Source organism: Equus caballus, chromosome 19 (assembly GCF_041296265.1).
Source record: "Equus caballus isolate H_3958 breed thoroughbred chromosome 19, TB-T2T, whole genome shotgun sequence".
Taxonomy (NCBI): domain Eukaryota; kingdom Metazoa; phylum Chordata; class Mammalia; order Perissodactyla; family Equidae; genus Equus; species Equus caballus.
Window position 1 is genome coordinate 28,731,389 of NC_091702.1, and position 14,052 is coordinate 28,745,440.

At 42.5% G+C, this 14,052-nt stretch overlaps 1 protein-coding gene across 3 annotated transcripts in view; it reads left to right on the top strand.

Annotated features, from left to right (window-relative positions):
* The first annotated feature begins 5,003 nt into the window (after positions 1-5,003).
* ACTL6A (actin like 6A) overlaps positions 5,004-14,052 on the top strand; it is a 32,279-nt gene continuing 23,230 nt past the window's right edge. Inside the window, exons 1-3 of one of the 3 annotated variants that reach the window (XM_023623341.2) lie at positions 5,004-5,240; positions 12,140-12,216; positions 12,373-12,547. In XM_023623341.2, the coding sequence (XP_023479109.1) occupies positions 5,216-5,240; positions 12,140-12,216; positions 12,373-12,547 (277 nt within the window). In that variant the 5' untranslated portion in view covers positions 5,004-5,215. Of the gene's footprint in view, positions 5,241-5,344; positions 5,836-12,139; positions 12,217-12,372; positions 12,548-14,052 lie in introns of those variants that run through there. The other 2 variants (XM_014732763.3, XM_001496284.7) reach the window with 2 other exon arrangements.

Genomic DNA, 14,052 nt, shown 5'->3' on the forward strand with positions numbered 1-14,052 from the left:
GGGAACTCTTGGCAGCTGTAGAGAAGTACGTGAACTTCACCGTTACGCCACTGGGCTGGCCCCCCCAAAGAGAATACTTTTTAAAACTCACTAGCATAGTGCGAGTTACTGTGTATTTCAAAACAATTGAGGAGGGGGACACATCTACATAATTACTTGTAGAAGCATAGAACATTCCCGAAGAGAACTGGTCAGCTGGGGACACTGGTAGGAGGGAGACTTATTTGTGTATATCTTTCTGTACCTTTTGATTTAAAATACATATGTATATACACGATAAAAATTAAAATTATTATTTTTAAAGTACTAGAAGAGTAGAGGAAGTGGAAAGGAAACGGTATCTTAGGAAGCAGCAAGAGCATGCTAGGTAGGGTCCGACAGCCCTGATTTCAAATCCTGACTCTGTCAACAACTGTGTGATGTTGGAGACCTTGCTGAATCTCTGGGCCCCTTAGGTAAAACCCTCAGGGGGATGTGGTGTGTAATACATGGAAAATATTTTATATGAAGCACATTTCCTATGATAGCACATATTAAAAGATCAGCAATTTTTAGTCATTATTATCATACGGCAGATGAAATTCTTCCTTTTCCAAAACAGTTTCAAGAGTTCTAAAAAAGCAATACAGTGAAGAACCTTGGACTCAGCTCAGTGTTGCTCCTTGGGCTGTGTAACAGCCCCACCCATGGTTTTGGCACCAACCTAGGTCAGTGGGAAGCCCATGACTTACCCCAAAGCGACTCAAGGTGGCGTGCTGCCACTGTACAGCACCAATCAATTACATGTTGACCTTTTTCACTCGCGTTATGATTTCTCACAAGACATGTATCAAATGAGTGGAGATTTTTAAAGTGAAACAACAGTAAAGACATGAAATCCACAGAGCATCTAGGATTTCATCTCCTTTTATTTCCTTTTTTGTCCTTTCAGGATTACTTCGTTAATACTATAACAAACTTACTAGCGTGTTATAAAAGTACGAGCTAAGACCAAATATGATTTCATTTGCCTCTTTGTATATCTAGGTCATATTATTTGAAATGGTTACCAGATCTTTTACTATTCTAATGGCAAACAGATGTATGAATCTGAGTGATCATATTTCTATTGGTGAAAACCTCCAGTCTCCAGATATCGATCCTTTATCTCAGTAGTGCTTGCATGAGTGTTACTATTTTTGGAATTTCAGTAAACAGAGGACGGTACTTATGACTCTTTATACATACACATAACCATACAAAAATGTTTACATTGAAATTTGATGTTCATAATTACTAATGTCATATATTTTGCAACCTGAAATAAAATAATTCTAAAGGTACACAAATTTTTGTATCATTCTTCTTAACAGATGATAATCCTCTGAATTTGTTTCCTAGCTTGAATTAATAACAATTGCAATGTTTTTTCAACTCTGAACTTGACAAAGGCTGAGACAGAGGACAAGATCAATAACAGTTTGTAATGACTGATGGAATTCCACGATCTGAGTTCTGACAGAGCTGGTGAAAAATGGAGCGTGCAGCCTTATATGCATGCTGGTGCAGCGTTACAAGAATGGAAGACCAGCGACCCTGTGAGGCAAAACTAAGCGTTGCACTGGGTTTACAGAGGAAATTCTTGATGCTTGAAGATTACAAAGGATTTCAGAAAGGGCGCCTATTTTTTATAGATCTGGATTCTGAATCAATCACTAAGCATCTGCTGTGGACTAGATAAGTTTACATACATGTTACTTCAATACCTTATTTTTAGGTTGACATACGGAATACACTGGCTCAGGCAGGAAAATGGCAAGCATTGATTGTTTTGGTATGCTACGCCCTTGAGAATTGACGCATAGGCAATAACCTTGGGTTGTTTTTTTAAAATCTGACTAGCTATCAGTAGCATTAATGTAGGCTTTATGTTAATGAGCTAAAAATGAGACAAGACTTTGGAGAAAACATGTTAGGTTACAGAGAAGGAATATTAATGCAAAGAAACCCCACCAACGCTCAGATATTTTATATTTTGTAAAGTAGATTCGTATTTTTCTTTTAATGTATTTTCTACCAGTTTTCCTAAATATGAAGAATGGAAGAAAACAAGCTGCCACAATATAAGTCCTACCTCAAAGGAAACATCACTGAGGATGCGCAATCCCCCACATTGTTCTCGTAGAATGCTGAATAGGTTTCCTTTCTCAACAGTCTCTTCCTCCAGCAATTCAATACTTTAGGGTCAATGACCCCAGCGCCCTATTACATTTTTTTTGCTGATTGACATTTATGAAAGGCTTAAGTGTGCTCTTTTATCTGCACTAACATGTGATTAATCCTGACATATCAGACAGGCTCTGAAATTCATTTCATTTGAAGTTGATTTCAATGGTTTATTAATAAATAAAGCAATGTGTTTAATGACACATCAAGAGAACAAGCTGACCTGAAATTACAAATGAATGAATGATCTGTTTCTAACATATTTCCAAATGATCAAATGAAGCAAAACCCTTACTTTAGGCAAAAACATCTAAGAATGACTTTCCAGTATTCTTCTCAAGCTGTCTTCTTTGTGCTGTCAGACCGAAGATTCCCTGCACTCCACTGTGGTCTCTGTGGTAGGAGACGGTCAAAGCATCTCAGGCCTTCTTGAAGGCTGGGGGTGTGGTCCTCATTAACCCCATTGAACTGTTTTGTTTTCTGATGAACTCTGAACTAGTGGGACAAATATTTTACTCTTTTTCAATCCAAATATGTCTTATTTCTACATGCATGGGAGATATTGGAGATAGTATTGATGGGAGATATTAATACATCAAATCTGGGCTGGCCTGGTGGCGCATCAGTTAAGTGTGCACATTCCGCTTCGCTGGCCCAGGGTTCGCTGGTTAGGATCCTGGGTGCGGACATGGCACTGCTTGTCAAGCCATGCTGTGGTAGGCGTTCCACATATAAAGCAGAGGAAGATCGGCACGGATGCTAGCTCAGGGCCAGTCTTCCTCAGCAAAAAGAGGATTGAGGATTGGCAGCAGATGTTAGCTCAGGGCTAATCTCCCTCAAAAAATAAAAAAATTTTAAAAATACATAAAATATATTTAAGTTAGTATATATGAATTACTATGCATTTAAATGGCAAATTGATTTAAATGGATTACTGTGTATTATAAATACAAATAGCATCTCTCCAAAATTTAATTATTACCAAAGTATAGCATATTTTATAACTCATCAGCTTTATTAAACACAACATAACATATTTCCACAGAGTGGAAATAGAAATATTTTGGGGTTTTGATACATATCTACAGTGAAAGCTATAATTACGGGGGCAACAGTTAGCACAGAATACTCAGTGCACTGTGCTAGATGTGTTACATGCATCATCTCAGGGTAGGTGAACGCTTTCTGTAAGGGGACCAACAGTAAGTGTGTTCTGCAGCTTTGCGTGCCACATGGTCTCTGTCATAACTACTCAACTCTGTGCTTACAGAGCAACAGCAGCCATAAATTAATAAGCTTGGCTGTGTTCCAATAAAACTTAGTCACTGAAATGTGCACTTCATATAATTTTCACGTTACAAAATATTATCCTTAAAAATATTCTTGAAGGGGCCCACCTGGTGGCACAGCGGTTAAGTTCACATGTTCTGCTTTAGTGGCTGGGGTTCGCCTGTTCAGATCCCAGGCGAGGACCTATGCACCACTTACCAAGCCATGCTATGGCAGGCATCCCACATATATAAAACAGAAGAAGATGGGTACAGATATTAGCTCAGGGCCCATCTTCCTCCACAAAAACAGGAGGATTGGTGGTAGATGTTAGCTCAGGGCTAATCTTTAAAAAAAATTCTTTAAAACCAGTTAAAAATAGAATAACCATTCTTAGCTCATAGGCCATAGAAAAACAGAAGGTGGTTGGATTTGGCCCTGGGGCCCTAGTTTGTTGACCTCTGCATTATCTCTTTGGGTTTATGGGGGTTTCCTAAATGATCAGATATACTGAGATTATATTGTTAAATGAATGGGGTTTTCTCACTAGCCTTGTTGCCCACCCTATTACCATTCTCTGCCCCGCTGCTGGCACTGAGACTGAGGGGGCTTTATTGAACTGTTCCTAAGATTAAGAGGAACATAAACAGTATGTCCAGCCTCTAGACAAACCATTTAGGAACTGCTATCAACTACAAGGATGTGCAACTGATCTTAAGGGTTTGACTTGGAGTGACATGATCAGATTTGGGCGTTTTTATAGATCAAGCTGCCTGCAGCTGGCCAAGAGGCAAAGCAACAAGACAGTTGCAGTACTCTAGGGGACAGACAACGATGATGTGGACCAGGCTGGGAGAAACAGGGCTAAGAGCAGCAGAAAGACTGGAGATGTATTTAGGATTAGGTACTCGCTTGGATGAGGATTGATTACATTGCTTTATATCTGTCTCACAGGATAAAAGAAATTGATGACAGTTTTAAAAATAATTTTTAAAGTGCTACCTAAATTTAGTTGAGGTAGTATACCTTTTTCTTCTTTTAATTATTAACAACCATTTTAAAAATTACAGGATCCAATCAGTTTGATTTACTGATTCCCCATAGCCCAAAGTGGAGCACATTTTATTTTTTCAACATAAAAGTTGAAAACACTTTTTCTGAAAAAAAAAAAAAAAACCCCAAATTCTGCATTCACCGCAATCCAAAACCAGGCATCACTGTGTGGACGCAGTTTCTCTCAATTTTGGAGAGGTTCACCTTCCTCTGCCCGATTCCCACCTCTTCTGGGCGCCCAGCCGCACCCTTGGACCCGCCCCCCGACGCTTTCCCCCTAGCCTGCCTCCTCCCTTTCCCCCTCCCTCCGCCCCACCCTCCCGCCCACTAGGGAAGCTCCGCCCCCTCCAGTTCCGCAACCCAACTCCTTCCCTCCTTCCGTCGCTTTCCCCTCTCCCCGCCCCCATGACTGCCTTCGATTGGTTAAACTGGCTGTGCCGCGGCAGGAATGAAGCATAGCCTCGTTCTGATTGGCTGAAGTGTGGCCGAGCCTCTCGTGATTGGCTGATAAGCGGAGACAGCAAGTGTGACTGCGCTCCGGGGCGTGTGGACGCTGCTTTGTTGCCGGAGGGGGGTGGCGGTGGAAGTTAAGGGGGTCGGGGGCTAGCGTTTCTCTGGACCCGCTGTCGCGGCCGTTGCAGTCGCTTCGCCCGGTAGCCTTTAGCGTAGGAGTGCGCCGAGAGCAGCCATGAGCGGCGGGGTGTACGGGGGAGGTGAGTGTGCGGCCGGACGAGAGAGCGCGCCTTTTGAGCGTGTAGGGTTTGTAACCGCCGCCCCCAGCCCTCCCCTCCCCGGCGGCCCCTTCCGGTCTCCCCCTCTCGGGACCCCGGCCTCCCCGCCCCATCCCCGCCCCGCGCTCCGCCCGCCCCCGGAGCCCACCCGGCTCGGCGAGCGCCTCGGGCGCCCGGAGTCGCCGCCCCCTGCGGCCCCGTCCAGCCTCGGACCCCCCGGAGGAGCAGGGTTTTGGGGGCTGCGCGCCGGCCTCGGGGCTGGGCGGGCGGCTCCATCCAGGAGCCAGCTCGCCGAGCTCGGGCTGGAGTGACCGGCCCCTGGGTCGCGGCTCTCCCCGTGTCTCCATCACTCGGCTGAGCCGGCGTGTGCGCGCGCGCGTGTTTAAAGTTGGGAGGTCCCAGCAGTTTGCAAGCGTGGACGGAGGGTTTCCGCAGCGGCCCGTAGACGGTAAAGCGAGCGCGGGAAGTGGAACTGATTGGAGGAGTGGCGGCCACCCCGGACGCAGCCTCCTCTCCGTCCGCGCCTGGCGCTCCTGCCGCCTCGCACCTCTCAGGAACTCCTGCCTGTTTGTTGACTGTGGGTTCTCCAGAGTTACGGGGGGGCGGGTCTGTTCGGGATTAATTTAGGAACGCATGTCATTTAAGGATGCTTTCCTTGGATAGGCTGTGGTGTAATCGACAGATTACCACGGGCCTGGGAGTTACCCAGACCTGGTTGTAATACCAGCCTCACCATTTATTTAGCGCTTTGGCCTTGGGGAAGTTACTTAACTTTTCCCAACTTCAGGCTCCTCGTTGGCGGAATGATAGTTCCTAGCCAAACGCATGGTTGTGAAGGCTAAATGAGATAATCTTGGTCCACGAATCAGCAGTGTCAGCATCACCTGCGAGCTCTTCAGAAATGCAGACTCTCAAGCCCCCCTCTAAATCTGTTGAATCAGAGCCTCCAGTTTTGCAAGATGCTTAGATGAAGCACCGATGTATATGATTCGTGTTTTGTGTTTTGTTTGATGAGTTAGAGAACAAGGAGACAAATCCAAAATGTTGCTTTTGTTACTGTGTCTAGTAAGGATACTGTTTCGAAGAGGATGACATTTTATAGGTAGGAGATAAAAATAAAGTTTTTAAAGTTCTTAGTAGTTTTTGGAGTGTAGCTTGAGTCTCTTCTGAGGTGATATGCTGACGCTTGCCTTCTCCTTCCCCCTTAATGTTCTTGGTTTTGATTTCCCAAATGTGAGCCACTAGTTTCCCACTTGTATGTACTTTGGAGAAAGCTTACTGGATCTTCATGGTTTACCTCTTCCCCATCTGAGGATGAAATCCTCACAGAAACTGGATCTGTGTCCCTGTGCCTCATGCAGGCTGTTGACTCTCTTTTGACCTTCAGATTCCCAGATCCAAGGACCTAGAGGCTGTCTATTGAGTATTTCCTTACAAGGCCTTGTTTAACATGGCTAAGGTAGAAATGGGTGTGAATAATGCCGGCAGCTAACATTTATTGATTGCATACTGTACACCAAGAACTGTTCCAGAGGTTTTTCATGCATTGCCTTTAATAGGTACATTGACTCAATCCATAACAACCACAGGAGATGGTACTATCCCCATATTATTGAAGAAGAAAGTGAGTTATAGAAAAGATTGAGTAACCAGCCCAAAGTTCTCTAACTTTCTAGTAAATGGGGAGTAAGAATCGCTGGGATGATTAAAAGGCATTTCAGTAAAACCCTTTCCCATTAAAAATTTTTTTTTTGTTTTTCCATAAGTCATGTTTCAAGTATATAACCACAGCATATTCATGTATGATTTAGGTATTCAGAATAAACATCCTGTTTCTCATTTGCTTATGTAGAGGAATATATCTTAAAGCCTGTTTCACGTATAAAGTATTTAAAACTCACAAAGGTAAGTGTATGATTTTGTGTTTGAGCTTCCACTGCGTGGCCAGTATTTAAGTGGGTCACATTTCCCTGAGGGTTTACTGTGAAAGGCAACCAAACCTCCCACCTGAATTTTGTGTAATTAATTTAGTAAACTGTATTTTTAACTTACTTATTAAAAAGGTCTTTGTAGTTTTGATTTTAAAATTTATGGCTGTCTTGTTCCAATAATTATTTCCGACTAGCTCTGACACTGATCTTTAGCTTTAGGTCTGATGCATAATTCATCCAGATTTCCATACTTTCTAACTGGTTTCTGTGCCTACTCAGTGCTCCTGTGGTGATCTTTCATGGTATTTTTTTACTTCAAACTCCTTTGCATGGTAAAAATAAACAGGTATACTACCAATCCAACTTTGATATTGTTGGTTTCATCACTCCTGCATCCCCCTCCCAAATCCCTAACCTTAAGAATTTCTCAGAATCGTCTTCTCCATGAGTTGGGGCACCCTCGTCCAAACAAAAAAATACAACAGCCTTTCCATCTCCTCCCAAAGTCATTAGCCTTCAGTGTCACATTGGAATGTTTTAAGACCAGGTTAGAAAATTGCTACCATTTCTTTGTGTTTTCCCAGAAAAATCACATCACCCCTAAACTTGGAAGCCATTTACTCTGGGGGAAAATATCAAAATCCTCAAAAAAGTGAAAACAGCATTTTTAGTAGAAAAGGATCCAATCTTTGAGGATTTTTACCCCTTAGAAGTTGCATCCTAGTTTTTAAAGATCCAGACCTCTGTGGTTGTGATATTAAGCCTTTTATCTTCCTTTGCAATTCTCCTTTGGGTTCATTGGTGCTTGGTTTTTTAACAAAACAAGTTATGGGAAATAGACTTACCTCCTGTCCTTGAAAAAAGGATAATGAGCAGATGCAAAATTCTAAGAATCGAGAGTCTTACTCAAAAATTTTTTTTTTTGAGGAAGATTAGCCCTGAGCTAACATCTGTTGCCAACCCTCCTCTTTTTGCTGAGGAAGACTGGCCCTGAGCTAACATCCGTGCCCATCTTCCTCTACTTTAAATGTGGGATGCCCGCCACAGCATGGCTTGACAAGCGGGGCATAGGTCCACACCCAGGATCTGAACCAGCAAAGCCCGGGCCGCCAAAGAGGAACATATGAACTTAACCGCTGTGCCACTGGGCTGGCCCCCTTTCTCAAATTAAAATTCTGCTATGTCTAGTTTACCATAAGACAGGAAAATAACTGATTTGCTAGATTTTTGTTCCACAAAAACAATTCTGAGTGATGATTCTGTGCCAGCTATAGCCTCTGCCTTCAAGTTTGCAGTCTTGTAGGTGAGTCCGTCAAGTAAATAGACACCATGTTTCATTTATTTTTAGTTGTACATTTTTTTCCCACATTTAAAGAGCTGAAGTTGGAATAATGCTTCATTTTGGTGGCATGGTAGAGTTTAATTGGCAGCATGTATTTTTCTAGTGATGCGTGAGATAGTGGTGCACCTTCTAGTTTATATCATTTTCTGTTGATGAGAAGGGGTAACTAATTCAATGAAGTAAGTTTAGTAATGACTATATAGAAGGTACAAAGGTAGCACAGACAAGAAAGTTATGAACTCGGTATTGGGGAGTTGAGGGACTGTACAGGAGAGGTCATGGCGATGGTGGGAGAGGAGTGGAGAGGGACAGCGTATGCACGGGTTAGCTGAGTGAGAGTACATGGTGTTTTTAGGCGACAGCATACTACTGAGATACGAGGATGTACAGGTGGGAAGTGAGACTCCTGTCAGATTATGCTAGGCCCTGAATCTCAACTGGGTAGAATGATTTGAATTTTATCTTATGGATGATGAGAAACCACCAAATGGTTCTCCCTTTTCACTGAAGGATTTACGTACCAAAATGTTCAGAGTTACAATTTTGAAAAATCACAGTGCAGCAGTTTGAAAGGTGGATTGAGAGGAAGAGGTGGAAGCACTGTACCTGTATGGAATTGGAGTGGTTCCCTGTTGACATGAGAGCTTGAGTCAAGGCAGTGGCAATGATATTTAAGAGGAAGGGACTTGAGAGATATTTAGCAGAAATATTTGGCAGAACTTGATGAGCGGTATGAAATATGAAGGCGCTCGCAAGTCTCAGGTTTTTGCCTCTGATGACGGGCCACTAACTGAAATAAGCACTGCTGAGATTAGGTTAGACGGGATGGGGAAAAGAAGACAGTGCTTCGCATATGTTGATTTCAGGTACCCAGTGGACATCAGGTGGAATTGGTGTGCGGTAAGAACTTCAAGCTATGGCTCTAGACGAAGGTGAGGGCGTAAGAGGGAGATTTGAGATTGGAGTTATTAGTATTTAGGTAGAAGCTGAGGCTGTAGGAGGGTAGCGGATTACTTAAGGAAGGGGAGGGGCTCCTAACATGGGGTCATTGGCCTCCCCAAGGAGTCCAGGGATAGAACTATATTATAATTAGTTTCTTTTATAATCTTTTTTTTTTTTTTGAGCGTGATTAGCCCTGAGCTAACGTCTGCCACCAGTCCTCTTCTTGCTGAGGAAGATTGGCCCTAAGTTAATATCTGTGCTCCATCTTCCTCTACTTTATATGTGGGATGCCTGCCACAGCGTGGGTTGACAAGCAGTGCGTGGGTCCGTGCCTGGGATCTGAACCGTGAACCTGGGGCCGACAAAGCAGAACGTGTGAACTTAACTGCTGCACCACTGGGCTGGCCCCTGTAATCTATTTTAAAACATTCTGAGAAGGGATTCATAAATTTCCTAAGCTGTCTGTATTAGTTTGCTAGGACTCCCATATCAGAGTACCACAGACTGGGTGGCTTCAACAGCAGGAATTAATTTTCTCATAATTCTGCAGGCTGGAAGTCTGAGATCAGGGTGCTGGCAGGGTTATTTCTCTGGAGGCCTTTCTCCTGGGCTTGTAATGATAGTCTTCTCCCTGTGTCTTCACATAGTCTTCCTTCTGTACATATTTGTGTCCAAATTTCCTCTTCCTGTAAGGACACCAGTCAGATTGGATTAGGGCCCACCCCAGTGCCCTCATTTTAATTTAATCACATCTTTAAAGACCTTATGTCCAAATACAGTCCCATTCTAAGGTACTAGGGGCTCAGACTTCAACAGATGAATTTGTGAGGAAACACTTCATCCTAAAACATTATCAAAGGGGTCCGTGACACGGAAAAGGTTAAGAGCCCTGTTGCAGGGCAAAAAATGATCCTTGAGAACAGGAGTTGAAAATTTTGGTTAATTCCTTTAGTTAGGATATTTTTACCCAGCATTCTGATTAATCAGAGTGTTAAAGTTTTCTAATTTATGTTCCTTGGTATACTTTACTTCCTATTTGTATTTGAGTTACATGCTGTTTTTGTTAGTACAGTCAAGGTGATTCTCACTCCTAGCGACCCTGTGTATGGTAGAGTGGAACCGTGCCTGGTCTTTTTGCACCGTCCTCTCACCTTCTGTTGCTGTATCAGACAATGCTCTGGTTTTCATGGCCATTTTTTTTTTTTTTTTTGAGGAAGATTAGCCCTGAGCTAACATCTACCACCAATCCTCCTCTTTTTGCTGAGGAAGACTGGCCCTGAGCTAACGTCCCTGCCCATCTTCCTCTGCTTTATATGTGGGACGCCTACCACAGCATGGCTTGTCAAGCAGTGCCATGTCCACATCCAGGATCCAAACTGGCACATGCCAAGTGGGGCCATGTCCGCACCCGGGATCTGAACCAGTGAACCCTGGGCCGCCGAAGCAGAATGTGCGCACTTAACCGCTGTGCCACTGCGCCAGCCCCATCTTGCATATTTTTATATTTTTACTAAGTGTGTGTGTGTGTGTAAATTTTTTTTTATGAACAACTTTTGAAAGTAATCATTCTCCTGAGATTTATCTGTGTTGATACATGTAGGTCTAGACCATTCATTTTAACTACTATATAATATTTCACTATATGAATGAACTGTAGTTTATTACTTTCCCTACTGAGAGACCATTAGATTACCTCTACCTTTTCCTGTGGCAGACAGTGTGATGATGAGAATTATAATGGCAGCTACTATTTATTGTGCTTATTATGTGCCAGGTACTCAGCTACTATTTATTGTGCTTATTATGTGCCAGGTACTATTCTAAGTGCTTACGTAGATTAAAGCATTTAATGCATTTAATCATTATAGCATCCTGTGAGATAGGAAGCATTATTATGCATATTTTACATGTGAGGAAACTGAGACAGAAAGCTTAGTAAATCACCCAAAGTTACATATCTAGTGAACATTCTTATACGTATCTCCTTATGATATGTGAGAGAGTTTCTCTAGAGAAGATATAAGTGTAATTTCTATGTATGCACATTTTCAACTTTGGTAGATATGACTCAATTGCTCATAGTGGTTGTACCAGTTTACAGCTTTTACTAGCAAATGTGTAAGAGCTCCTCTTTCCCTACATCTTTGACAACACTTGGTCTTCTCAGACTTAGTAATTTTTGCCAATGTAATGGATTGCATCCCTCAACTAAAGGTCACAGCTCCTGTCAGGTGGCCCTCCCAACACAGCTCTCTGGGTTTTGGTAATAGTTCCCTCTCTGTGTGTCTTCAGTTCTAAGGGTGGCAACAGATCTCTGTTGTTATTAGTACTAAGGTCCTTTCTGGTTTTCCTATATTGTGCTTATATCTTTGTAAATAGGCCAGTTAATAGGTAAACTCTTGTCACACTACCCACTTTTAGTGTACTATCTCTTTCCTGATTGAACCTCTACTGACATACAATGTAGGACTTTTATATTTTAATTAAATGAATCTTTAAGGTGTATTTAAAATTAGATTCAAACTAGTAATAATATGAGTGTAATGCTTGTTTTAATTTTTATAAGAGCTTTCACATATGTTCTCATTTTAAGCACAGTAAGTACTCTTTAATTGTCATGTGATACTTGTAAGTTGTTAGTGTTAATTATCCTTTCATCTTTTCAGATGAAGTTGGAGCCCTTGTTTTTGACATTGGATCCTATACTGTGAGAGCTGGTTATGCTGGTGAGGACTGTCCCAAGGTAAGTGGAATGTTAAGAGTTAATTGGATAGGCAAGGGCCATTCGCATAGAATTAAATTCATGCAGAAATTCTGACTCAAATATAATAAAAGACATGAGCTGGAAAAAGAGGACTCCTTGATAAAAACTTGTATCCCATGGTTTTGACTCTTACAGGTGGATTTCCCAACAGCTATTGGTATGGTGGTAGAAAGAGATGATGGAAGCACATTGATGGAAATAGATGGTGATAAAGGCAAACAAGGTGGCCCCACCTATTACATAGATACCAATGCTCTGCGTGTTCCGAGGGAGAATACTGAGGCCATTTCACCACTAAAAAATGGAATGGGTACGATGTTTTTTTCTATGGATTTGATTATAAATATAGAGTGTGCATGGTAAATTTTAACTATAAAGCAATGGCTTCTTATAAGTTGAACATCAGCTGTTTTTTGTTTGTTTTTATTCAGCAAACTGATGTTCCAGGCACTGAGAATAGAAAGATGCGTAAAACATGTTCCTTTTCCTCAAGAAACTCATAGGTAGGGGAGATAGATGTATATATACAAATACGTGGGATAAGTGCTATAATATAGTTATGTTTCATAAGCAGTGGGATTAGAGAGGAGAAGTATTTAACTCTGTCATTGGGGGTCAGTGGTGGTCTTCACAAAAGAGGTAACTTTTGTACTGAATCTTGATCAATAAATAAGAATTAGCCTGACTACAAGGCTGGGTGAACAGAGCAACTAGCATGTGTGAAGAGATGGAGTTGTGGAAGAAACTTATATGTTTAGAAATGTCATCAGTTGTGTCATGGCTGTCACACTGGGTGAAGGAGGGCCAGTTGCAGGACAGGTAGGCAGAGAGCAATCATTTAAAAGGGCTTGTAGGGCCAGCCCCGGTGGCCTAGTGGTTAAGTTTGGCACACTCTGCTTCACTGGCCTGGGTTCATTCTTAGGTATAGACCTACACCACTCGTCTGTCAGTGGCCATTCTGTGGCGGCAGCTCACATACAAAAAGAGGAAGATTGGCAACAGATGTTAGCTCGGGGCGAATCTTCCTCAGCAAAAAAAAAGGGCTTATAAACCATGCCAGGGGTATATTAAGCTGGCAGCTGAAAGGTAACCCCAAAGGGATTTAAACAGAGATGGGAAATGCTTATGTTTGCCAGCTGGAAAGATGATCCTAACAGCAATATGTAGCCCAGATTGGAGGAAGATAGTAGTGACAGGAAGCTGAGAGTCCGGAAGAGAAATGAAGAGGGTTCAAATTTAGCACTGATTGCAGAGATCCTGAGGTGGCTCTCAGAGATATCCAGGAGACTAGTGGGACTAAGTGATTGAAGGGGTGGAAAGAAAAGAGTTGAGAAAGTTTCCTAGATTTTAGATTGGGGTGACTGACTAGAGGGTACCATGCATGGAGTTAGGAATAGAAGGGAAAGGAGCAAGTTTTATGGTCTTGAAAGGCAAGTGTATTGGTAATAGCCAAGATCACTCTCAGGTTTGGTTATTCACTAGGACTCAGCAGATAATTGTACTCCTGGCTAAGATTTATTGTGCTGGAAGGATACAAAGCAAAATCGACAGAGGAAAAGAAGGAGCATGGAGTGAAGTCCAGAGGAAACCAGTGCGAACTTCCAAGAGGCTGCTCACAGTGGAGTCAGGCAGGACGTGCTTAATTCCTCCAGCAACAAGTTGTAACAACACGTGTGTCCTCTACTAGCAGAACTCATTAGAGACTCAATACCCCCAGTCTCTGAGTGGGTACCCTGTGCATGTACCAAAATCCCCGACTCCCAGAAGGAGAGACGGGAGTCTGTACAAACAATTTAGGCACAGTGAGCTGCTCTT